This window comes from Episyrphus balteatus, chromosome 1, assembly GCF_945859705.1.
Source record: "Episyrphus balteatus chromosome 1, idEpiBalt1.1, whole genome shotgun sequence".
Taxonomy (NCBI): domain Eukaryota; kingdom Metazoa; phylum Arthropoda; class Insecta; order Diptera; family Syrphidae; genus Episyrphus; species Episyrphus balteatus.
The window spans coordinates 167,967,721-167,995,419 of record NC_079134.1 but is presented as its reverse complement, the minus strand read 5'-3'; the positions used below and the strand labels follow the sequence as shown (position 1 = coordinate 167,995,419).

Genomic DNA, 27,699 nt, shown 5'->3' with positions numbered 1-27,699 from the left:
ATTTTTTTTTATAAATTTTAATTTAAAAAAGTGAAAAAATTTTAAGTGGAAACTCTCAAAAAAAGTTTTTAAAAAAATATGAAAATTTCCAACAAAAAGTAAAAACGCCATCCTGTGAAAAAAACCTGCAAAGTTTATCAAACAAAAATAAAAGATAAACGAAATGTGAACGAATTTGTCATCTCTGTGGAAATCCTTAAAAAAATTAAAACAAAAATATTTACTTAATTGAATTTATTTAAATATTTAAATTTAGTAATAAAAATAAATAAATCCACAAATAACAAAATCAGAAGTGGGATAAATCCAAAACGAAAAAAAAAAAAATGATTCGAGATGTATCAACGTCCACAATTGGTCGTGAGGACCGAAAACCTGCAATGGATGCGTACATGTTCCAGAGGCGAGTGCTTCTGGTATGCAGCTTTATGATGATTCTGTCACTCATTGTTTGGATTATTGCCATCTCGACCGACCGTTGGATTATAATATCTGGAAATGGAGGTAATTAAAAAAAATTTTACTTCTGTCAAAATTATGTTCCTGACAAATGTGAAATTGTCACTTTTTTGTGGTGTGGAAGACCGCAAGGCAGTGTAAATAGTCCCATCGCCACTGCCCATCATCATGTCGTTCGTGTGTCGCAGCATCATCATCATCATTGTTAGTCGTGCCTTCGGAAGAAGTCTTGAACGTTTTTCAGCTCGTTCACAGGTTGTTTTTTTTGCAAAGATAGATATATAATTTCGAGTTGGCACAGTGTTTTTGATGCGATTTTGCTAGAATTATTTTTGGGCCAAAGCCAATTGAAATATTAACAATAAAAGTCTCATTTTCGCAATATACTATTCACATGTATAGATTCGCTGTCGGCGGAATTCCTGTCCCTGTTTGTTGCTATACTATAAAATTGCTATGCATATTTTGTGCATAATTTTTGCGAGATAGAAGAACATTAAAACTGAGAAAATTGTTGTTTATTAAAGAGAGACAGAGAAAATAAGCAAACAAAAACAAACGAGATTTTATTATTTTGATATACTAGTATCGGAAGGATTTTAATTTGGTAATCAAATTAGAATTTTATGAGATTGAATATTTTGAACAGAAGCCTTCGAGGCAACAGGTGATTAGAGCGATGTTTTAATACACAAATAGGTTTATAGGGGATGGAAATTATTATTATTAAGTATTGAGTAGTATTTTTTGATGTAAAAGTTTGGGGGTGTGAATTTATTTTTATGTGTAGGTTGAGAAAATCGGGTACCGGTACCCGGATGGTTAGTATCATGTTTAGGTGCCAAGTTGTGAAAAGATGAGTTAATTTCGAATTTTATGAATAATTTATTTATCGAAGAAATAATTTTGTATATTTTTTTATTTTCTTGGTGTTTTCATGTAAGTAATTAAAAATGTATTCATATTGTAGGCGTTTAGGATTAAATGATATACAATTTGGAAAAATATTTTGAAGTATTTTCTTAATTTTATTTGTTTATTTATAGTATGTAAACATTGGAATTTCTTCCTGGATTTATAGAAGTCATAATAAGGAATTCTGAAATGTATTAGTTTTATTAAAAAGTAATTATTTAGTTTTATGAGAAGTAGTTAGGATTAGCCATTTCTTAGATAAGAATTATACACTAAATAAAAATAGTTTGAAGAGAAGAAGAATTCCTTAAGGGTTGGGGTCGAAATTCTGTATGTTGCAAAATTCTGTATTCAAAATACTGTATGCCAAAATACTGTATGTCAAAATTCTGTATGTGCAAAATGCTGTAGGAACAAAATTCTGAAAGTCAAAATTCTGTATAGAAAAATTCTGGTTGGTCAAAATACTGTATTTCAAAATTCTGTAAATCAAAATTCTGTAAAAATGCTGTAAAAAAATATCGTTTTGATAATGTAAAAAAGTGCGCGCGCACTTTTTTACATTATCAAAACGATATTTTTTTACAGCATTTTTAAAAGAATTTTGATATACAGTATTTTGCCGTACAGAATTTTACAAAACAGAATTTTGCATGTCAGTATTTTGTTGATACAGTATTTTGACGTACAGAATTTTGTATTTACAGTATAATGACGTACAGAATTATGGTATTACAGTATTTTGACCCCACAGAATTTTGTCGTACAGAATTTTGACAAGCAGAATTATGACCCGCTCCCATTCCTTAAATAGATAATATTAAATAGGGGTTGGGGTCGAAATTCTGTATGTTGCAAAATTCTGTATTCAAAATACTGTATGCCAAAATACTGTATGTCAAAATTCTGTAAGTGAAAATGCTGTATGAGCAAAATTCTGAAAGTCAAAATTCTGTACAGCAAAATTCTGGTTGGTCAAAATACTGTATTTCAAAATTCTGTACATCAAAATTCTGTATTTCAAAATTCTGTAAAAATGCTGTAAAAAATATCGTTTTGATAATGTAAAAAGTGCGCGCGCACTTTTTTACATTATCAAAACGATTTTTTTTACAGCATTTTTACAGAGTTTTGAAATACAGATATATTTAAAAGAGGGTTTACTATGAATTTCTAAGAGATCAACTTAATAAAGAGGCAAGCTTCTAATGCTGATTAATCTAGGTACTTTATTAGGAGCTACGGAAAAAAGAGAGAGAAAACAAAACTACACTTATTTTAAAAAAACAATCTGAATTAAACCACGTTGCATACCTGAAACGGATTGACAAAAAAATTAAATTTATTTGATTTTGTATGTTTAAGAAGAGTTTGATTTGTGTTCCTAGAATTGATTTACTTTTTTACTTTAATAATTATGTTTGTATAAAATTACAACTTTACTGTCAAAAAGCTACTATTTCGTGTTTTTTTATCAAAGGAAATTTCTTTAAAAATACTGTATTGAAAATACAGTATTTTGCCGTACAGAATTTTGCAAAACAGAATTTTGGAAGTCAGTATTTTGTTCATACAGTATTTTGACCTACAGAATTTTGTATTTACAGTATAATGACGTACAGAATTATGGTCTTACAGAATTTTGACCCTACAGAATTTTGTCGTACAGAATTTTGACAAGCAGAATTATGACCCGCTCCTATTAAATAGTTAAATTGAATTGTGATTCAGTTTTTTGTTTTTTTTTTTTTTTTAACATATTTTTAAAATGAAAAATTTTAACTGGTTTTTTGAAAAATAAAGAATACCTACATTTTATTTTAAGGTGTTAGGAGCTTTTCTAATGTCGTTTTCGATTGGTTTCACTCAAGGATTCACTCATTCTGAAATCCAATAAAACAGTTTGAATCGTTTCCACTCAATTCTGAAAGTTTGTATCGGTGTTAGTGAATAATCAAATAAAAAAATTTAATTTTGTACCAGAAAATTTTGTTTGACATTTATTTTCTATGTATAAGTAATTTTGAGTCGATTCTGATTTGAAATCAAGAAGAGAATTTTACTTCTGAGAAGCGTTTAAGCTGTCATGTTTTTGTGAATAAAACGCTTTCAGAAGGCTTCTGAATGCTTCCGGACGCTTCCGGATGGCCAATCGAAAACGACATAAAATTTAATCTGGGTCCTGTCATTTGTATCCGTACGAAATATAACTTATGGAGGACTATGAAAAATTATGTGCAATCTTCTGACAGGAGCTTCTCAAAATTTAGACCGATCATTCGCAAAAAATTTTTGTCGGGCAATTTCATTCAAGAAATGAAAAAATGCAAAAATGGTTTGTTCTTGGTCTTGTATTTCAAAGCAATTATATATATAGATTATGAGAACTGTTTTCATATAAATTTTAGACAAATTTGGGTGATATACGGGAAGAGCCCACAAGACTGAGTGTATTTCCGATGCGCTATTTCCGTTTTTTTTTTTTTTATTTTTTTAGAGAAACTAAAAAATGTTGTTCTATTGCAAAAGCTTGGAATATTTTGTGTGCAAATTTAAATTAAAATCGTTTGAGCCATTTTCCAGAAAATTGCAATACCTCAAACATTTTTTATGGGAGGTACACGTTCTAAGCCAGATATTAAAAAATCCGTTCACGCTTATGGGTTGTTTAGGAAAAGAGTACAGATGGTCGTACAGACTCACGGAATTACAATAGCCCACTAATATGAAATTTTAACGTCAATTTTAGGTATTAAAATTGAACTCAAAGTAACAATCAGACATGATATTATAGAATTTTTATAGAGAATGTGAAAAAAGTAAGTCTCGCAATTCCGTCTGTCTTGTCTGCATCTTGAGATGACCAAAATTAACGGTACTTGACATATGACAAAAATGGAAAAGCTTGTTTTCTCTAACAATTTTGATTTAAAAAATTAATTTTTATTGTCATTATGGTTTTACAATAACGAAGAAAAAAATAACAAAAATAATAAAAATTATTAAATTTATTTATATTGAATTATGGTTTTACTTTTAAAATACTTCCCATAGAATCGTTTCCTTGACGTCTGACTTTTTCGTAAATAACACATCCGATCTCAATGAATATTTTCATGCAAAAGCCTTGTAGCAACTTTAATATTTAAAATAAGAAAAAATTATCCAAAAAAATCATTTTTGGCTTCTTAAAAATAAGATCCATTTATTTTTTTTGAAAAATCGATTTTGAAAACGAACTAACGAATTTCATTAAAACTTAGTTTTTATGTGTTGATTAAGATTTTCTTTTTAATTACACACCCACTTTTTTTGGAAAATTTTTATATAAAAAAAAACTATTTAAAAAAAGGACCGGATACAGTTTAATTTTGAAAGTGAAAGAGTACAGTACAAAGTGAAATAAAGTGTTGTAAATTGTTAGTAGTAGAAAAGTGATTTAAAAGTGCGATTGTTTGAGCGAATCATAAAAGTAAATTGAGTTATAATAAAGTGTGTTTTAATTTGAAAAATTATCGTTTTTCACGTGATTAATCATTAGAAATATTATTTGTTAAATTTAGCCAATTTTTTATTTTAGTGTTAATATTCCACTGTTATTAGGCTGTCTTGGCCTACATAAAGAAAATGCGAATAAAACAAGTTCTATCCCATTTTTTTTCCCAATGTTTTGGAAGTGTTTCTTACTTCATCAATTTATTCAATTTATTTATTATAAACATAATACATAATTTGCTTCCCTTCTCTTGCTTCTATTCAATATATCTCCTCGAAATTTTCTTTATGTAGAATAAAACAGCCTAATAACAGTGGAACATTAGAAATATCATTAGACCAAAAATTTCAAAAATTTTGTAGGTATTTTTATTTTTCTTCATTTTCAACCCCCTTTACATTCTATTCCAAATTCTATTCCAAAAAATTCACCCGCGCTCAATGAGTTATGTACCTATGGTTTCGTTCGATCCATTTTTATAAACCTTAAACTTTTTACTTACTCTATAGGGCAAGTATTGGTTTCGTGTAGAAAAAAAAATTTGAGGTTTTAATCAAAACCAACATTACGACGATGGAGAAGATCAAAAAAGTGATTTTCGTCATGCCGTCCGTCGGTCTGTGGGTGTGTGCGTCAATGCGTCTGTGCGTCCATCTGTACATCGAGCTAGGGCCTAAACGAATGGATGGATTTGTTGGAAACTTGGTACAGATGATTTTTACGTTATTCCCTAGACCCGTGTTTTTTTATTTTTTTTATATCTCCCTTTTAACGCATATCTCCCATATAACGTTTTCGAGGTATTGCAAATTTCTCGAAAACGGCTCTAACGATTTCGATTAAATTTGGTGTACGTAATAGACTTATTGATTCTAACAAAACTACGTTTTTAGTTTTTCTCAAAAAATGCAGAGAACGGAAATATGGCGTTGCCGTTTTTCAAAAATTGACATATTTTTTAAGTTCCTATATATCATCAAAGCATAAGTCAATTTTATTAAAAATTTACAGACATCATTTTGAAGTATAAAATGTAAAAAAAAAATATTTTTAAAAACATTTTTGAAAAAAAAAAATTTTAATTTAATTTTTAAACTTTGTTTTTTTTTATTTTTTATTTTCTCGACACTAAACTAAATCTTAAATTTCCAATAGATATTTAAGATAAAGATACTGTGAACTACAAGAGCAAGTACGTGCGACCCAGTCGTGCATTTTATTTTCACAGGGTATTTCGAATTGTTCGACAGAGTTCTTGTAAGTTTCCTTAAAAGAAACACCCTGCCCACAAAATATTATCTTCTTAAACATAATAGCAAATTTCCTACTCAAATGTGAGTAGCGAGTTAATTTATTCGAGTAAGTGATGGTCGTTATTTCTCATGATGATAGGTCAACAACTTTTGATTATTATCATTTGGTAAAATTCCCCGACAATACTGTCAGGATTTTATTGTCAAAACGTGTGGTTATGACTTTTGTGTATATATTACATTGTTTTAGTTTGAAAAATATTAAAGGATATTTCCATAATATTTACTCAATGCGTGACTTCAGTACATGTAATTTTAGGAGGGAATAAATGTATGTGACATGGACAGAGTAGTTCACATAATTTTTCACTCGTTAACCTCAGATATATATAACATGCGTTCTTATAAAAAAAAAAAACAATAAAATGGTGGAGTAGGTTTTATGAACTAAAAGGCTTTTAAATTTTTAAATGACGTTTTTTGTATGGAACAAACGTCATTTTAGGACGTAGGAGGCTGATAAATATTTAAAAGAGCTTTATGAAATTGGCCATAAGTCATCTTTTCAAAATTTTCTAAAACTAAATAAAAGATGCCAGCTCATTTCTTCAACACAAAAATTCATAAGAGACTTTTTTATTTTTATATTTTTAAACAAAATTTCAATAAGTATTTCTGTTAAAAAAAATTTTAATTTTTCAAACAAATATGATATTTGTAGGTATACAAAAAAACTTGGATAAAAAAATTAAATTTTAAAATCTCTTTTTTTGCCACAAATAAATTTAATATTTACCATAACCATTTTTGAATTAAAGAACTCAACATAAAATCAAAGGACTTTATACAGCAGCTGTCTCTTCAAGTGTGACTAAAAAAACCATAAGTCCTCATAAATTATCTAATATGGAATTACCCAATTGGTAATATATATGATGTGTCAAGATATAATTTACCATTAAATTCACATCAAAAAAGATACTCCTACTATTTAATGGAAATGTTTAAATATTGTCTCAAAAATATGTATGCTATGAATAATAATTGCAAATATTTTCAACTCAAATAATAATCCTATCATGTCTACGTGTCTGGTTGATGTTTAAATAAAATTAGATGGGTAAATAAAGATATTTGTCAATGAGCTGTGACATGTTATTGATTTATGGATTCATATTATTTTTATATGCAACATAAATAAATTATGTGTCTCAAAATGAAGAATACTTTTTTTTCTTTTTAATATTTTCGTTTGATGTGAATTTTATTGGAATTTAAAAATTAAAGAAAAAGATTTTTGTTTATTTATTTTTTTTTTTTTTTGTTGAAAATATAAACAAAAACTTTTTACTTCTAAGAAAATGGAATTTCTTTTAAATAATTTTCAAAATCAAAGATTGAAATCAATTAATATAAGATGACATGTTTGATTTGTGATATTGCAATACCAACAAATAATTTTGCTTCTAAGCTACTTTATAGATGATACTTTAGCACCTGTAAAGCTTTATAGAAGCAATATTGTTAGTTAGAGGCATCGCAGTTTTTAACATTTCGATTTCTGTCACAGTTGCGATAACAAATCCTGTCACCGCACAGCATCAAGAACATAGACTCACTTTATTCGCCTGAATGCCCAACTAACAATCTTGCTTGTATAAAACTTTACAGAAGCTACAACAGCAAGAACTGCAAAACTTTATAGAAGCAAATTTTTTCTTTTCTGGTGTTTGTATAAGAGTGAAAACTACTTTTTGACAAATCGTCGCCCTATTATTGGAGTGCCGTATACGCCAAATTGCATTTTTTGAACTAGGTATGCATGCAGTCGTATGTTTTCGAAGTTGCTCTTTTCAAATCTGCTATCCGTTTTTTTTCTATCTTTTTTCGTTGCCGAGATATTCACTATTGTTTTGACAAAAACAAGAAATTTTGGCATTTACGTCAAATTTTTCATGCAATGCAAGAAAATTTTGAGAATTGTTTTGACGTACGTTATGTTTTTTTTTGACGTACGTGTATGTATAAAAGAAACTTCTGATTTTCATGGCGTATACGGCAAACTCATTTTGGACAAAAATTTAAATATTTTGACAACTAGACGAATTGCAGATGTCCAATAACATGTATATAAAAGACACATTTTAATTATATATCATACTAAAATATCAAAAAATACCAGCGTTTAGTTATTTCGCAATTATCTTCCGAACATTTAAATGCGATTTCCCAAAAATATAAAAATGGCGTATACGGCACTTCAATACTAGGGCGACGAAATGTCAAAATGACATCTATCTGCATTTATTAACCCAGTGATTACATCGAATTATTAAAACGAAAAAAGTTCTGATAAATGTGAAGAAGTTACTCTTATTTTTGGGCATTATATTATATTTATCTTTATATGACATTCTCATGTCAGTTCTTAAACTATTGTTCAGCAAAAGTAACAAAAATACCAAATGAAGGAGATGGCACATTTTTCTATGGAGCTTGGGCCCAGTGTGTTCACTAACGAAATTGGTATCAAATGAAAGGTGACGGTAAGCACATTACGTGGGTAAAATATTTTCAAATTCGTTAGTGGGGTTTTGGAGATATTTGAGTTTGAAGTTTAGGATTTCACAATCAAGATTTCAGCTAATTTTTCGAACAATTAATCGTAGAATGCGTAATAATGGGTGTACAGAAATAATATTAGTATCAAATAAAAGGTATTTCTCTTGTCTACAAATCTGTATCAAAAGTTTTTTTCTTTGTTAAAAAAAATAATACATATTAGGTATTTACTTCTCAAAGGTGATTTTTTTAAGCGAGGCATTTGGCACATCGAAATATCAAAATATTCAGTGGTGACATGCACTTTTTTTTGTAATTTTTCGATAGCTTAATGTGTTACCTTTAATTCTATATATAAAATAGTTCTATAAAACATACAAAAACCTTATAATAAGCAAAATACACAAAAACGCGCTGAAATATGCCTATTAAATAATAAGAATAGAAACTATAGTTCAGTCAATGGGGAAAAATCTGGAAAAAGCTATGACGTGAGCTAAGTTTGAATGCAGTATTGAAGAGGGGTTTATCCCAAGTACAAATCTCAGATTGCGTATTGTTTGGTCTTGTGGGGCGACCGCCATTTTGAAAAACGCATTTGTCTCAATATCTCGAGAACGACTGGTCGGACAGAAAACTAGAGAGGACTTTTTAGATTGGAAATTAGTTAATCTTTCTTTTTCTAGTACATCATTTTTCTCTAGGAGTTATAATTTCAGAGTTACACTACCGAAAATTGTGTGTTTTTTGATATTTTAAATATTTTAAACAACCCTTAGAGTTAAGTGCGGAATTACTGAGAATGAGATACTTTGCGGTTCTGTTACTCTGAAAGTATAACTCCTAGAGAAAAATGATGTACTAGAAAAAGAAAGATTAACTAATTTCCAATCTAAAAAGTCCTTTCTACGCATTCTACGATTAATTGATCGCAAAAATAGCTGAAATCTTGATTTTGAAATCCGAAACTTCAAACTCAAATATCTCCAAAACCTCACTAACGAATTTGAAAATATTTTACCCACGTAATGTGCTTACCGTCACCTTTCATTTGATACCCATTTCGTAAGTGAACACACTGGGCCCAAAAATGTGCCATCTCCTTTATATTTCTGTGAATATAACGACTTTTAATCACCTAATATTTTCAACATGGTATAGTAATCCATAGTTAACACTTCCTGTCAAAAAATAAACTTATGAAACAGCTGAAAAAATGTCTAAATTATGACAGTAATTACTCATTTTTACTTAATACCACTTACTTAGTATCAAAATGCTACTACCTCAAGGCTAAAGTCATTATAAAATTTGACTTTAAGAATTAAATGAACAACAAATTATGACAAATTTGTGACAAATAAGAAAACTGACACTTAAATTTTAACACTTCAAAAAATATTTCTTCATCTGGAACCAGATGTTCCTCGTTTATATACAAACGCTCTGTCAACAACAAATTCCCATTTCACACTCTATTGAATGTGAACATGTGAAACGCATTAACGATGACTAACGATCAATAGACAAGTTCATAAACCGCAAACACGGAGCGATCGTAAAAACCAACAAAGAAAAAACTTATCACTTAGCGTGGGTAGGAATTTCCTTTTTGTCGCAATTTTCCAAAATAAAATAAATTGAATCTCATCAATTTTAGGATTTATTTTCCCATCTTTTTTATCATTCTGAAAGACATTTCCTAATCTTTCTTTTATATTTTTGTTTGTATTTTCTTTGTAGGAATTTACATTCCTGAGACACGTCGATTTTTCATGTACTCACATTCTGGATTATGGCGCCACTGTCGAATCACTCAACTGCCAAATGCCCTCAAAAACGCAACAGTCGCACGGAATTTCACCTCGATTGCCTACCAAAGTCCAGCAAGTGTAAACGATGCCAAATTCAATATTACAGATGTAGAATTTGTGAAATCATTTTTGACACATGAAGTGACATTTCCACTGCAAAATTTCACCGACGCAGCTAAGGAACGAATGTTTGCCCATTGGATTCGAAATGAACAGGAATTGTTTCAGGAGTTTAAGAAAGCTTTTTGGAGTTTAGAATTGGCAAATGAAAAAATTGCCTTGACTCCGATTGACTCGAAGCCAATTCAAGTTAATCCGTTAGATGTCCCGGGTTTGGAAGCACAAAAAGTGTTTGGCCAAGCATTGCAACAAGTTGTTGTAGATAATTTGACATATTTCTTTGTGATTCCGATACCAGCTCAAAGAGCTATGTTTAATGGATGGAATGAAAAACGGCTGGTGCCGAAACTATATTGGCCCTATGTTCGAGATTTGGATATCCCCGCTTATGTGATGAATGAACATAGAGTTATTTTGCAATTGATCCCACCGAAGCCTCCGAAGAAGGGAGGAATTAAAAATGGTTATGACTACATTTACACCTGTAAGACTTGTTTAAGGGTTCTTTTAACTGATCATTAAAATTCTTCCATATTCCCTCAGCTCGATGCAAGTACATTGAGATGTTTCCATCAGCAAGTTCACTTAAAATGGATCCAGGATTTGATGATGAACTTATGGGTAAAGGTCAGATTCTAAAACCTTGATCTTTTAAGTTTCAGCTTATTCTCTTTTTCAGATTATATTCGAACTCAGGCGTCCTTTGCTTGCATCACAGTTTTTGTTATGTGCTTGGGAACCGTTTTTACTTTTTACACCTTTATGAACCCTCGCTACATGTTCAAGCGTTTAGCTGGAGGTATTCACCTGGTATCTGCTTCCACCTGCTTAGTTGTTATCCAAGTTTTAATGTCCTCGGTCGAATACACGAAGGAGCATCTATTTTATGCATATCCTGATGGGGCAGAGTTAACGTAAGTCTAAGACCGGTATTCTAAAAGCACTTTTAACTTAAAGGTGCTCATCAAACTATCCAATAAACAATTTTGCTTCTATAAAGGCTTACAGAAGCTATAATAGAGCCTTAAAAGATTTATAGAAGCAAAATAATTTTTAATCGGATATTCACCAGAGAGTGAGCTGTGTGGTTAATAGGCTTAATATCTTCATAAGTTATGAGTGCTTTTGAGAATTCCGGCCTTTGTCTTCAATATGAAAGATTCAAGCTTCACATAAACTTTGTTCTATTTCACAGATATGGTTATGGAGTTTGGTTTGCTTGGTTTACATTTATAACAAACGTGGTTTGTGGCTTATTATTTATGTGGTACTCGGGCAAGAAAAAGGGCAGTAAGGCACCCACCGATGAACTTGCTATGGCCGATGAAGCTACAATTATGGGAAGATGAAAAGTCTCATTAGGTTTTTCTATTGTTTTTGTTAAAAAAAAAATTTCGAGAATTCTTCGACTGCCATGGCATTTTTTGTAAATAGAGCTCATCTTCTTTGTCGAGTATACGAGGTGTTATTTGTTATTTATTATTTATTTAATATTTTATTGGAATTAGAAAAGAAAGTTTTAGTTTACTATTTTTTTAAATTTTGTTAATAAAATTAACAAAAAAAATCTATTGTTCCTTAAAGTTTAACATTAATTTTTTTTTTTTAATTTAAAAAAATAATAATACGCGTACTTAAGCTTTTTATAGAAATGAATGTTTTTTTTTTTTTTTTTTCTTAATTTACCAACTCGTAAAATATACATTTTGTTGAATTAGTTTTTTCTATAATGTAAGGAATTAAACGAAATATATTTTAAATACTTTCTTCCTTAAAATTATTTTGTTTTTAATTTTCAAAGATTACATAATTTACATACTTTCAGTTACTTTATACTCATTATAATTCCTTGAGTGGCCAATCTGAGGGTAAGCTAAAAATAGTAAGTACAAAAATATGATTAGTAGGGTACTTTTTTGAGGCGACTATCGATTTTTGTCGCTCCCATTCAAAATTTTCTTGGAAATATCTAACAAAAAATTCCCTTAAAATGTCGGCCCTTAAGGCTTAACTGCATACACCACTTTTTGAAAAAGTACAAAAGTGAAAATATTTTTTTTTTTGTGAAAAAGAGTATACAAATTGTTTATTAGACCAAAAAATAAGCTTTCTGCATCATTTGTTTTAATTTTTCAGGTCGAAAAACTATACAAAAATGCGTTTGAAAATTTTCACTTTAGTACTTTTTCACTTTTTGAGCCAATGTAGTTAAGGCTTATTTAAAATTAAGATTTAGCACTAGCCCTCCGCGTGTGAAGATTTCCCATAAAAAAAAGTAAGTTTGAAATTTTTTTTTTTAATTTATACAGCTCAGCTGAATTTTATGCTATTTCAAAGAGTTAAGCCTGAACTACATAGAAACACAATGTGAAAAAAGTACAAAAAATTTTCTAATTTTTCAAATAATTTATATTTTTAAATGTCACATCAATAAATTTTGTTTTTGTTATTTTGTACTTTTGTTTACTTTTTATACTTTTTTTGCCTTTGTGTTTCGATGTAGTTCCAGCTTTAAAGAACAAACTTCTCAAAATTGAACGTTCTATAAAGGTGTTAAAAGTGATTTAACTGTTACTTCCACCAGTGAGACAGGACGTCACGGAAGCTATATTTTCATGATTCTCTTGTTTTTTCGGTGTCATTTCAGAAATGCTTAGTTCTACTAAACGCTTAATTAAATACAGAATCCGCTTTGTGCTGCGTACTGTGCAACGAAAAGCATTTCGTTTACTGGTTTTGTGTGGAAATTTTCGTTTCAGCAGCATACTAGGCTTAAAGCCTTAAATACAATGACGTAAGATATGAAAAAGTTGGAAATTTACAAAAGTAAAAAATTTGTATTTCTTTCTTCCGCTATTTGTTTGTGGAAAAAACTACAAAAATTATTTTTTTTTTAACCAAAAAATAAGCTTTCTGCATCATTATTTTTATTTTGTGGTCGGAAAAACTGTCACAAAAAGAGTTTGAAAATTTTCACTATTTGACTTTTTGCAAAAAGTGGCCGTTGTAGTTATACCTTAAGACACAAATATTTTTACTTTTTTCAACCTTTTTAGCTTAATTCCTGTTTGTGTACTTCTGACACTGTGTAGTTTTTGACAAAAGAGAGCCATCTGACAGAGAAAGCAATTTCTCTTTCGTGCGAATTTCAGTCCGAAAAATGTCTTTGGACAAAAATCTGAAACTGCTATATCAAAACCTAGTGCTATCTCTTTTTTTCTTTATTTTTTCTTGTCGCACACTTAAAAAAAAAAACAAATTACCGCATTGTGAGTGTGGTATGCCGGGTATGGATTGGTCTTTTGTTTTTAATTCTTGCGTTTAAGTGGTGGTATGCTCAAAATAGGGGAAAGGTGCTGACAGTGAGGCAATGCGAACAGTGAGACAATACATTTTTCTCTTTACTGAAAGTAAGCACTAACGCTAGTTTTAATTTTGTTCGGATTGAATTTAAGTTGTCCATATTTTCCTACATCGACAAATATCACACAAAATCATATGGAAGTATTTTTTGGAGTGTAATGAAAAGAGTGTACAGCACAAAAAAAAATCAGTTTTTAATGGGGCGCTTCCACTGGTTTCTCTGCACTGGTGAAGTGATAAACAAACATTTTTTCCAATGCTAATTAGTACAAAAAAGGCTATTTTCACTACAAAAAACGTTTGCTTGCATCTTCACCAGCCCAAAACTGACATTCGGTGGAAGTTCCCCATGGACAGAACTATGTGGTAATTCTGACGTTTTCGCTAACTTGTTTCTGTTTTATCCGTCCGTCTCACCTTAGCCTGTCTCACTGATCGCACTCCTTGCAAACAGTAAGACGTTTTGACTTTTTCTACACTAAAATTTAATATGATGCTCTCATTTATTTTTAATTATAACTTTTTCTGCAACATTAAGATAAAAATGTGTCTTAAAATTGCTTCAAAATTTGGTTAAGATAGCCTGGAAACATTCTAAAATATACCAATTTAAAAAAAAGTGTCTCACACTGTTCGCACCTTTCCCCTAAATAAATATATAGCATTCGCACTTTTATTTAAACTAAACACAAATTAGTTTCACCTTTCACAAATATATTTCACCTTTTAGCAAATATATTTCACCTTTTAGCAAATATAATTAAACTAAAAGCAATCATAATTAAACTAAAGCAAACTATTTAAACTTTTCGCAAATCTATTAAACCTAAACGCAAAATGATTTAACCTTTTTTAGAAAAGGCTTTTGATATCGTGCTATGAAGAAGGGATAAGAATTTAGAAGGTGAAATAAGTTTGTGTTTTGGTTAAATAGAATTGCTAAAAGTTTAAATAGTTTGCTTTAGTTTAATTATAATTGCTTTTAGTTTAATTATATTTGCTAAAAGGTGAAATATATTTGCTAAAAGGTGAAATATATTTGTGAAAAGGTTAAATAATTTGTGTTTAGTTTAAATAAAAGTGCGAATGCTATATTTGATGAAAAAATAACAAAAATAAGTGTTTTGAAAACAATACATTTTTTTTATATTTTTCGTAGAAGAAAATATTGTCCTTATAGCGTTTAGGTACTTTTGCACAATTTTTCTTTCTCTGAGAAGATTTCATCCCCACTCTTTAAAATTTGACAGATTTTATATATTCATGCCTATTACAGAAGACGCAGTGACTCACTCCCCGGGAATCTACTCGATCCGCAACCGAATCAAATTTCAATCTGTGAACTCCCCGGGATGAACTGTATTATCGATTCACGAAAACACACTAAACTGCTTACCGCCATTATGTCATTGTTTACACTTACATAGCCAAATGTCATTCTATCACTTCCGCTGCGGCGGCTTCGGTAATACGAAATCTTGTGAAAGTGGACTCTCACTCCCGCCGCTGTGCATTTGCTTCTTCGGTAATAGGCATGATTATAACGATGTGCCCCACTCTGCGCCGACTCGTTTTGACAGCTATGTGAGGAGTCCGAACATTTTAAATGAGTTTAAAATTTCCTGTCTCTTTTTGACATCTCTTTCTCACAAAGAAGCGCAAGTGAGAAAGCAACACATAAATGTCAAAATGAGACGGCGGAGTGAGGCCAATGTGAACACCATCATGATTTCAAAGAATGACAAAAAAATTAACATAAAGGCTTGGCCACACCGGAGGGTATGCGGTAGCGGTACGGGTAGCGGTAACGATATTTGTATGAACAAAATTCCACATCTGAACGTTGATATGTCAGATTGGAATTTTTTTCATACAAGTACCGTTACCTCTACCCGTACCGCTACCGCATACCCTCCGGTGTGGCCAAGCCTTAAGGCTGCATGTGAAAAAAAAAAACAAAAAAATGAGGTCAAACGCATCATTCAAACGAATTGCAATCAGGCTGCTTTCTATCAATTCCATTATAATCTTTGAACAAATACAACAAAAACAACAAAATATCATCTTTTGAACGAATCGCTGAGCGACGAGCAAGTGTATTCTTTTTGCGATGAAATTTATCAATTTTTACATCTGTGTCAACTCATCTTAAAGTGCACTTAGAGTGATAAAAATTTAGCTGGAAAGGAATGTGTTGAAAAGCACTATATTAGTAAAAATCTGAGTTTTCTGCATAATTTGTGTGAATTTTTTTTTCCTGAAAAACTATCAAAATCTCAGAATCAAATAATTTTATCGGCAAAAATTAATTTTAACCCACTCAAAACACACCCGCCACCTGCTATCATCTAGTTGAACTACAAACATAACCCATCTATCTGCTTAAAAATACATTCCTACTTTCCAACAACTCCCAAAGCTCTTTGGTAAGAGCACCACACCATCTTTTGTTTATGCTGTCAAAAAATGACATTTTAAACGTCATCGTTGTCATAATTCTTCAAAACCAAAACACGTGCGCATTTAATTCCAAGCGTTTTTCCACATTTTATTCAAGAAAATTTTTATAAATTTAATTTAATAAAATGGCTAAACACGCCAAACCAACAAAAAGAAAAGCCGCTTCAATCAAAGAATCAGAAAAAATTGATGATAAAGAGGAAGTTAATGATGATGAAGAGGTAAAACAAATTTCTTATAAAAGTGAATTTCTAAACTCAAATTTTGATGATTCCCAGGTGGATTTATTAAAGAACATTGGCAACGAAAATGATGCCGATAGCACAGACGATGAAGGAATTGACGAGGCCTTCAACTCCGATGAGAGTGATGAACTAGAATTTGAAAGTGACGACGAGGGAAATTATGTCAAGAAAAATGTAGAAGATGAAGAAGAAAATGAAGAAGATGACGATGATGGTGAAGATGAAGGTGAGGAAGAATTAGATATTGAACATGATTCTAGTAGCGATGAAGAAATCGAAGAAGATGATGACGATGACAGTGTCATTGAAGATGAACCTCTTCCCGAAGACAAACCAATTCCATCGACATCAAAATCAATTGAAAAAAATAAGAAAAAAGACCAAACAAAACAAAAAGAGTCAAAGAAAGTTGCAGAAGCACCTTCAAAAGACGCACCAGTTCCCCCAAAAGCTGCTCCCAAAATCCAAGTCCCTCGCGTCGAAGGTGAATTCAAAATAAACAAAAAAAAGAAATCAGCTTTGTCGAAAATACAAAATAAACTAAAAAAAGACAATAAAGGAATTAACCCATTAACTGGCGAAGAATATGAAAATTCCGACACTTCGGACGAAGAAGACATTCGAAATACTGTTGGCAACATCCCAATGCACTGGTATGATGAATACAAACACATTGGCTACGATTGGGACGCCAAAAAGATCATTAAACCTGCTAAAGGCGATCAAATTGATGATTTCTTGAGAAAAATCGAAGATCCTTATTTCTGGAGAACTGTCAAGGATCCACAAACTGGGCAAGAGGTTACTCTAACCGATGCCGATATTGAACTGATTAAACGAATCAATTCTGGAAGAATTCCAAATGGCGAACATAATGAATATGAACCATGGATTGAATGGTTCACTTCGGAGGTTGAAAAGATGCCAATTAAGAATGTTCCAGATCATAAAAGATCTTTCCTTCCTTCAGTCCCAGAGAAGAAGAAGATTGGAAAGATGGTTCATGCTTTAAAAATGGGTTGGATGAAAACAATGGAAGAAGTCGAACGGGAGAAGAAAGCCAAACGTGGTCCTAAATTCTATATGCTTTGGGAAACTGACACAAGTCGTGATCATATGCGGAGAATTCACGATCCAGTGTCAGCTCCAAAACGTGATTTACCTGGTCACGCTGAATCGTATAATCCTCCTCCAGAGTATCTCTTTGATCAAAAAGAAATGAGAGAATGGGAAAGAATGAAGGAGGAACCACATAAGCGTAAATTGCATTTTATGCCACAAAAATACAAGTCGCTAAGAGCTGTTCCAGCTTATCCAAGGTATCTTCGAGAGAGATTCCTTCGTTGTTTAGATTTGTATTTATGTCCTAGAGCGAAACGTATGAAGTTGAATATTGATGCTGAGTATTTGATTCCCAAGTTGCCTAGTCCGAGGGATTTGCAACCCTTTCCGACCACAGAAAGTATGGTTTATCGTGGTCATACAGATATTATTCGGTCGGTTAGTGTGGAATCGAAGGGAGAATATATTGTTACTGGATCGGATGATACTACTGTTAAGAGTAAGTTTTTCTATGAAATTTTTCAAGTTTTTCTTTTATTCTTGTTTTTTTTTTATATTTAATCTTTTAATCGACTTCATTATTTTAATAAATATGCCTTTTTATATAATTTTAAATAGTGGATTAACTAAAGGAAATTATTAAGGAACCCGGCCGAACAGGTCCGATTTTTATGATTTTTTTTTTTTCATACCTTAAGTCTGTAATTAAAAAAACTTTAACCTCTATAGGTTAAAAATTGCCGATGTTGCCGTATTGTTTGTTTAAATTAAATTTTATTTGACGAAACCATTTTTTTTTTGCTTAAATTAAATGATACCAAAAGATTGTTTCGTAATTTAAGGAAAAAAAATATATGGAAGTAAGGGACAGTGTTCCATCGTTTAAGCGATAAATGCAATTTTCTCACAAACAGACTTCAAATACAAAATAAAATATTTTGAACGCAACACTTGCAATATTTAAAAACATATTTTCAAAAAGCTAGAAGCTTTTTCTTAACTTATTTAAATCTACTAAATTTAATGAAAAGTTTTTAAAAAAATGGTCCTCAAAGTCGGAATTTAAAAAAAAGACTTAAATTACTTAAATGACTTTTCAATATTTTTGTAATAAAATATGAATTTATTTTTAAAAGTTTTTTAGCCATAAATATTTTAAGTTGAATTCCGAAGAGAAAAAGGTAGTTAAAAACTGAACTACAATTAGGGCTGTTGAATGAAGAAAAAATAACTTTATATTTAAATGTTTATAATTTTTATCATAAACTACATATAAAGCATATTGACATTTTCTTTTGAGAATTCAAATAACAATTAATATGGCCAGAAAATTAAAAAAAAAAAAATATAAATGCATAGGTACATATTTTATTACAAAAAAGTTTTAAAAATGACATCTTAAAATTTTTTTTACATTTTTTTTTTCAAAATTCTGAGTTTACAAAAACACTTCATACAATTTACTTAATTTTAATTTTACAAATATAAATAAGTTTCTAGGTTCTAGCTTTTTAAAAATGTATATTTAAATATTGTAGGTGTTGCCGTTGTGTTCAAATATTTTTTTTTCTGTGTTTGAAGTCAATTTGTGAGAAAATTGCATTTATCGCCTAAACGATGAAAGATTGTCCTTCACTCCCATATATTATTTTTTCTTTAATTTCTCAGACAATTTTTTGGCGTTAATTAATTTAAGAAATTTAAGCAAATTTTTTGAAAAATTAAAAAAAAAAACAATACGCCAACAGCGGCAATTTTTAACCTATAGAGGTTAAAATATTTTTAATTACCGACGTATGAAAAAGAAGATCATCAAAATCGGAGCTGTTTTAGTTACTCCACTAAGGGCCAATTTTTCAATAGTCAGATAAACCTCAGCTAGAGCTTATTCTATGACATTTATTCCTCTGATAGTCTAACTGACGATTGAAAAATCAGGGCTAAACTAATATATTTCGAAGGGATTCCTCTTCTTCAGGGTCTAAATAAAGCATTTTTATAAAATTACAATATTAAAAAAAGAATACAAAAGTTTTTATGCTTTTGATTAAATGTTGATAATAATAAACATTTTATATGAAGTCTGTTTAAAAATGTGAAAAATGTCAGTTCAAAAAGACAAGTGAAACTTCCTGTTTTTATAGGGTTGACTGGTGGTTTTAAAACACAAAATTAAAATAAATTCCTTTGATATGACTTTTCATTCAAATAAATTATAATAATAAGAATATTTTTGTTCTCATTTTCAATTAATTATTTATTCAATATGTGTTATCTGATAGTGCATAGCAAATACTACAAGACCTCATCATTCGTTTATTTTTGATTAAAGTTGACATGTGCCGTTTTTCACCTGGACCCTTTAAATCAGCTACTGTTTGATACTTCTCAATCATTTGCTCTACCTCAAAAGTAGAAGCAGAAAAACTTGAACTAAACTGACAGTTTGAAGAACAGTTTGGGGCAAGGTGTTCCTTCATGGAACACACAAAACTGCACTTTTCGGATCTTTTCTGTTATTTTCTGTGCGGATTAGATTCATTAAACAAAACTCGTTTATACAAATAATTTGAAAAAAAAAAACACTTTATAGCTTGAAAATAAAAATCGTAATATCAAATTCCGGGTATGGTTTTTTGAATAAAATGTTTATATTTGTTATCTACTATTGATGCCCTTTCAAGCCATATAGGTCTAATTCGTATGGATGCTGGGTGTTTTCTCCATATATTTTTGGGCATTCTCCTTTAAATATTTAAAAATCTTAAACAAACAAATCAAACAAAGTAAAAAAGCAAGTAGGTACATTATATAAAGTTAATTGTTTGCTGGTTTGCATTGATAAATCAAACTATGATATGTGTAACCATAGTCCTTTTTGTCAGTTTTGTAATTACAAGTAATTTCCTCATGTTTTTATAATTTGATTTACTTCATGGACTTGTAGTTTAAATTTACGTCTCTCAAATTTTAGATTTTTTTGCATCATGAAATTTAAAAGAATGTCCAATTTGTTTGACATATTCTGCTAATGCGGCAACTTTTTTATTATTATTTGATCCATCGAGTACTTTCTTACATTCATTTTTGTGTTGTTCAATACGAGAACCAAGTTTTTGGATTTATTTCTCCAATTACATTACATTTACACGGTATTGAATAACCAAGGCATTTTATTGAATTAATGAAGGTGATACAAAGATAAAATATATAAATAATCTAAAAAGTTCAGCAAGACAAAAATATTCAATAAACACTTATTTCTTTTGTTTAGTTTGGGAAATTATCACTGGACGTTGCATTCGCACTATTGAAACCGGAGAGACAGTTCGTTGTGTGGCTTGGTGTCCCAATGCCAAGTTGTCTATTATTGCAGTGGCATCTGGCAATCGGTTGCTTCTGATCAATCCTAAAGTCGGCGATAAGTTGATTGTGAAGAAGACTGATGATCTTCTGGCTGAGGTTCCTAAAGTAGACGAGATGGAGAGTGAACGTATCAGGACTGCCGTCCAATGGTCAGTGGCTAACAAAGAGGAGCAGGAGAAGGGAGTTCGTTTGATTATCACACATTTCAAGCCTGTCAGACAGGTGACATGGCATGGACGAGGTGATTACCTTGCTACAGTTATGCCTGAGGGAGCTAACAGATCGGCAATGATTCATCAGCTTTCGAAACGTCGCAGTCAGATTCCATTCTCAAAGAGCAAGGGATTGATACAATTTGTGCTCTTCCATCCTATTAAACCTTGTTTATTTGTGGCGGTAAGGAATATCTTTTCATGTCTGACTTTCTTGATTTATTTGTTTATATTTTTTTCAGACTCAACATAACATTCGTATTTATGACCTTGTTAAGCAAGAACTTATTAAAAAACTACTCACCAATTCCAAATGGATTTCTGGAATGTCAATTCATCCTAAAGGTGATAATTTACTTGTGTCGACTTATGATAAGAAGATGCTTTGGTTTGATTTGGATTTGTCAACCAAACCATATCAGACAATGAGATTGCATAAGAATGCAGTAAGAAGTGTGGCATACCATTTAAGGTATCCTTTGTTTGCATCTGCTAGTGATGATCAATCGGTGATTGTCTCTCATGGAATGGTTTATAAGTAAGCTTCAATGTTTCAAATATAAAAGAAAGAGTCTATGACTGTTTTTTTTTTCTTTTCTAGTGATTTGTTGCAGAATCCATTGATTGTTCCATTGAAGAAATTACAAACGCATGAGAAACGTGATGATTTTGGAGTTTTGGATGTTAATTGGCATCCAGTGCAACCTTGGGTGTTCTCGACTGGAGCAGATGCTACTGTTAGATTGTTTACGTAATGTTTTTTTCTTAATGCAAAAGTATAGGTTTTTATTTTTTTTTTTTTTTAATAAATTTGAATTAAATTTATGTGAACAATGAAAAATTTTTTTATTTTTTAACTAATCAACTAAAAAAAAATTGTGAACGAATGTAAAGATGAACAAAATTTGTCGGTGGACCGGTGTTTTCAAAAATGAAATTGAGTGGTAACTTTTGAATTATTGTGTTGGTAAAGTTGAAAATCACAATAAAAGCGGTTGTTTGCACAAAACTTTAAATGAGTTTCATGGTTTGAATAAAACAGCAGCACGGGCGAAAGTATGAGAGAAAGACCAAAAAATATTTTTTTTTTCATAAAGTAAATAGCGCTCATTTACTTGCATAGTGTTATAACTAAGAAAAACTGTTTTTTTAGTTTCGATCTATTTTTGTATGTAAAAAAATAAGTTTCTAAAACAAAACTAGTGCTAATTCTCCGTTAGTTTTTAAAGCTAAGAAAGGACTTTCTGCAGGTTTAAAAATTACTTTATTCCAATAACTTCTGCATTATTACCTCAAAATTCGTGATTTTTGAGTTATGAAAGTATTGAAGTAAATTAGCTATATGTACCCTACATGTTCTTGGCTATAAAAGTAAGTACATAAGGTTTATGTATGTATTATGTATCCTATTATAGGGTGTTATACTGTATATATTGTTCTCGTATAAAATTTAAATCAAATGTAGAATTTTGAATTTCTTTAGATAAAATAATTATAAAGTTACATTTAACATTTCAAAGTAAATGATTGGTTTACGAGCAGCAATTTAACAAACTTAGTTATCAGAAAAAATGCATATTTTTTAATATTGATTTGAATATTTAAATAGCTACTAGTGAAGTGTAGCAAATATCCTCGGACTCTCGTTCGATTTTTCTGAGGAACATTTTCTAAACGGTTGTTATTTGAAAATACTAAAATTATCACTTATTTAAAATTAAAGTTTATTTTTAAAATTAAGGGTGTTTTCATAAACGTCGGAAATCTGCGTCAGTCCAATCGTCTTTCTGCTTTGCTGCATTAATGAACACACCAATTCTGCAGAATGTTTGCAGGCCTGCGTTGGTACAATTTTCAGCAGTCACTGAGTGTTCATAAACGTCAGAAAAAAAATATAAAAAAATTACCACAGAATGAGTTTTGTTTAAGCAAAAAAATATTTCTTTTTCAGTTCCCGAAAATATTGTTTTTAATAACACGAAAAATTTGTAAACCGTGCTACATTAGGGTGGCCAAAAAAAATACTTTCTTCTAAAAAAAAATAATAAAAACACCGAGTAGTTCACATTTAAAAAAAATTATCTATGGAAAAAATATTTTTAATTAGGGTGTTTTTTATGCGTTTGAAAAAAAAAAAATGATTTTTAGTGCACAGAAAGTTTGTTATGTGCGTTTTTGCTATAGTAATATTAAATTCATGCCAAATTAATTAAATTGAATTTGGTTGAATTCCAAGCGTAAATGTTAAATAAACCATTTTTCTGAGCCCCCTAATTCGAAAATACCTATTCCAATTTTACATTATATTTCATAAACCATGTTTTACAAACTTTCTCTGCAGTGAAAAATAATTTTTTTTTTAATTAATTTAAAAAAAAATTTGAACCACCCTAATGGAATTTTTTTTTCTTGGATAATTTGGTCAAAACAATATCCACGTTGATTTTTTTGGAATTCTTCAAGCAACTGTAGAAGAAAAAAATTTTAGAGTCACCCTAATACGAAAAAAAATAATATAAACTCATTATCTCAAAAAACATGATTTCAAAATTTTCTGTGTCATTAAAATTTAAATTTTTCGAAAAATGAAAAAAGAAACATTTTTTGCACCACACTAATAAATATGTTTGCTTTTCATTTTTTTAAACAATATTTACATTTATTAACAAAAAAAATCGAATCAAAAGTCAAATAAATTTCTTCTTGAGTTCTGCAGCAATAAAATTTTGGCTGCGCAATCTGCCCGATGTTGACGACATACTGACGTTTATGAACAGCAGAACTGCAGTTGGACTAGTCCGATCGCAGATCTGACTTTATGAACACGACTAACGCAGGCCTAAGTTAGGCAGACGTTTATGAAAACACCCTAAGTTTTTAGTAAACAAAATAATTTTTTTTGTTCAAAACTGTTTATTAAATAAATGATTTTGATGATAAAATATGCGCCCATTTCACAACATCCATTTAGTTTAAAAGGATAATTATAAAAGTTGACTTAAAACTGAAATATTATATAAAACAACAAATCATATTATTTTTGAAGTCTTAAGGTTAACAAGATTAACTGCCAAAAGTCTTAAGTATCATTGAAATGCATCATTGAACATTTCTATTTCGGTTTTAAGAGAATGAAGCATGCGATAATGGTTACATGGGGTAGCAGAATCAAGGTAATAGCAAAAATCATATAACAAGTACTTGTTATATGATTTTTGGTAATAGGTTAGGTTAGGTTAGGTAGAAATGGCTGTCAGGAAAACGACTGTCACACTTAGACCACTTATTGGTCCGTTGTGATACCAGGATTTTGCAAGGAAATTCCTCACTAATCAAACCAGTTGGAGCTTTTAATGAAGCGGTGAAGGTTGAAGATATCAGTATTAATTAATTCACTAGTGTCTTCTAAGAAATATTTCTTCTTCTTCCTCATCAAAACAACTTCTACAGAAGTCGTTAGAGACTACGCCAAGTCTTATGGCGTGTCTACCTATGAGACAGTGTCCTGCTAAAACACCTATTACGGAGCTGATATGCAATCTGCTTAGAGACGATAAATTTTTTGAACGTTTTGGATCTAGCCTAGGCCAGATCTGCTTGGTCGTTTGACATGTTATAATGTGTAACCATCTTATGTTTGTTGCCTCTATAGCTTCTTGCATCAGCATGAGATTGCACGTTGCGATTGGTATACCAATATTTGCCTTGTTGGGTAAAATTGGTATTAGAGTTCTATTTCTGGCGAGTTCATCTGCTTCGCAGTTTCCCAGAATATCTCTGTGACTCGGCACCCAAAAGAGGTGAATGTTAAACTGTTCTGACATCTTCATGAGAGATGATCGACAGTCGCGGGCTGTTACGGAGTTTGTGGGAACCGAATCTAACGATTTTAGGGCGGCCTGGCTGTCAGAGAAGATGCGAATATCCGATGTAGATATCACGTTTTCTTTGAGCCAAGTCAATACCTCTTTAATCGCCATTATTTCCGCTTGGAACACGCTGCAGTGATTAGGGAGACAGAAGGAGATACTAACATTAAGTCTTTCTGAGTAAACCCCGCCACCTACTCCGTCATTAGTTTTAGAACCATTTTTGTAGAAATTAATTGAATCATCTCTTAGAAACTCGGCACTGTCCCATCAAGGTAAAAACAACTATAAAGAAACTTTAATTTTATTACGACTTACCTATCACAAAATAAAATTTTATCATTTAAAATAATTTGAAAATATAAAATTTGATTCAAGAAAAAAAATCAATATAAAATATTCAAATAAAAATAGGTACATATACATACACACTTTGGTTAAAAAAAAATTTATTGCACATAAAAAATTTTGTTAAAAAAAAAAAAAACAATTCAAAATATGTACACAAAAAATTTTGTTTGTATTCGAATTTCTTATAAGTAATTTTCAGTGTTTGACCTTATGTCAGCTATTTCAATTATTATAATATTAAAGTTAATGTAAGGTTATAAAAAAAAATTAAAAAAAGATGTCGACTACATCGCATATTCTGAAAAAAAAAAAAAAAAAAAAAAAATGCGGAGGGTTTTCCGAACGTGAACAACTTTTCGCCCGAAACTCATAATAGGGGAAAAGTAAAATTCAAATTTTTCCGAGTGGAATCTTGTTCACTTGAAACTCTTTTTCTTTCGTCTAATTTCAGCGAATTTTCTTATACCTACAAATTTTTTTTACTAGTTTTGATAAAAACTTAAGAAAAAATGAATTTTTTTCTGTTCTTTTTGAAAAAAATATTTTTTTAAATCATGTTTTGAAATGTTTTCAACATATTGATTAAGCAGAATTTAAATTAAAATTTTTTTGGTTTTCTATTTTAAGCCACTAAAATATCAGTTCTTTGCTTTTTAAATTTGCATTTTTCTGTTTTACGTCGACAGACCCCAAATTATTCACATATTTATTAAAAATGAGAAATTTGTTTGGGCGGGCAGCCCTGCAAAAACTTTTCACTCATAGAGAAAAACTGAATTTCGTTATGCCCAACTAAAACAAAAAAATAATATTGTCAAAAAATTGTATTGTTAAGAAATTCGCAAAAATTACTTTATTATGTTTAGGAAAACAACAACGGTACCCATTCGTTTAGATTACTAAAATGCATTTTATTTAAATTCAAAATAGCCATACAAAAATTAGCTCCGCTAATGTGAGTTTCAGAGTTTAAACATAATCGGTCACTGTGGTGTATGCGTAATATTTTTTTTTCATTGAAAAAAAAAATTGCGTTTTAATACATTTTTGTTTCTTTATCCGAGCCTATATTTGATCAAACAAGTTGACTTTCATCACGACATTAAAATTAAATAACTACATGAAAGAACAGCCTTTTCAAATGATCAATTTTATATTTGTTTCAGTCCTTAAAGTACAATTAACAAATAAAGTTCCTAACCTTTTACCCACCTACCGCAAAAAGCAGGTGAGTGCCTTCCAATATGGCTGTTATAAGAGCTTTTTATGCTAATCACCTTGTGTCACCCTACTGCCTACCTACTATCTGACTCTGACAATTTGGCCCACATAATTCTCCAATTCCTTCGGGGTAAATTCTACATTGTGCACAAGTTCAAGTCGTCTTCTCTCATCTCTTCTTCTAAATATTTGTCCCCAATTTTATTCCATTCATTTTCTAAATCTACCCTTAAGTAATATATCACTTTCTATCTCTTTCACTCTAAATCCTTAAGCTTTTCCCCAATCATCACCGGTTAAAGAGGGGTATAGTTTGGAATTTAAATCCAAAGAAAAAAACACAACTTTTCATGGATAAATTTTTTCGAATATCAATTCATATCAGCCAGGTATACTACTCGTATACCTACTCTCTCATTGTGTATACAAAAATATTTCCACAAGCTTTTTTTCTCAAAATTATACACAAAAATTTATTTCGACATTGGAAAATTGAAAAAGCACTACCTACCCTCCGTGTTACCCCCTCCCCAAAAACACACAAAAAGAACCCCCAACTAAACAATTTTCCACACAGCGAGAATTTGTATTTCATTGGTTTTTGCTCTATGCTCAGATTGGAAGACGCCATATTGAGCGGTGCACATACAAATAATTATTACCTCTGTAGGTACATCGCCTCGAACGCTCGGGCCCGCAAATACCAAAAAAAAAAAGAATTAATATTCTCTGAAACGGCAATTATACTGCCAATTGCAACCCCCCGCGGACTGTTTAATTGTAGTGTAGTGTTTCTTTTTTTTTTTCCAAAAAAAAAAATGAAAAAGATTTTTTCAAAATCCTTGATTTGAAAAATATTATTAACAAGTGAAAAACCCCCTTTAAAAAATTATCAAAAAAAAAAAAAACTCTTGCAATACAAAAAAAAAAG

The 27,699-nt window shown here is 30.5% G+C and overlaps 2 protein-coding genes and 1 long non-coding RNA gene across 3 annotated transcripts; 2 read left to right on the top strand and 1 right to left on the bottom strand.

The window, feature by feature from the left end:
• The first annotated feature begins 326 nt into the window (after window positions 1–326).
• Window positions 327–12,099, top strand: LOC129907504 (uncharacterized). Its single transcript, XM_055983781.1, has 5 exons — window positions 327–504; window positions 10,429–11,103; window positions 11,163–11,240; window positions 11,299–11,533; window positions 11,815–12,099. Exons 1-5 carry the CDS (start codon window positions 327–329, stop codon window positions 11,966–11,968), a joined length of 1,320 nt encoding a protein of 439 aa, XP_055839756.1. The 3' UTR covers window positions 11,969–12,099.
• On the bottom strand, window positions 376–981 carry LOC129907519 (uncharacterized). The gene is made up of 3 exons (XR_008771051.1): window positions 854–981; window positions 525–779; window positions 376–492 (listed from the first exon to the last, which is right to left on the bottom strand). It is a non-coding gene; the product is annotated as an uncharacterized LOC129907519 (long non-coding RNA).
• A 4,360-nt stretch (window positions 12,100–16,459) lies between the features above and the next one.
• LOC129907497 (ribosome biogenesis protein BOP1 homolog) lies at window positions 16,460–22,168 on the top strand. Its single transcript, XM_055983766.1, has 5 exons — window positions 16,460–16,663; window positions 16,721–18,248; window positions 21,024–21,511; window positions 21,570–21,865; window positions 21,929–22,168. The coding sequence occupies exons 1-5, from the start codon at window positions 16,568–16,570 to the stop codon at window positions 22,080–22,082; spliced, it is 2,562 nt and encodes an 853-aa protein (XP_055839741.1). The 5' UTR covers window positions 16,460–16,567; the 3' UTR covers window positions 22,083–22,168.
• Window positions 22,169–27,699: the final 5,531 nt, after the last annotated feature.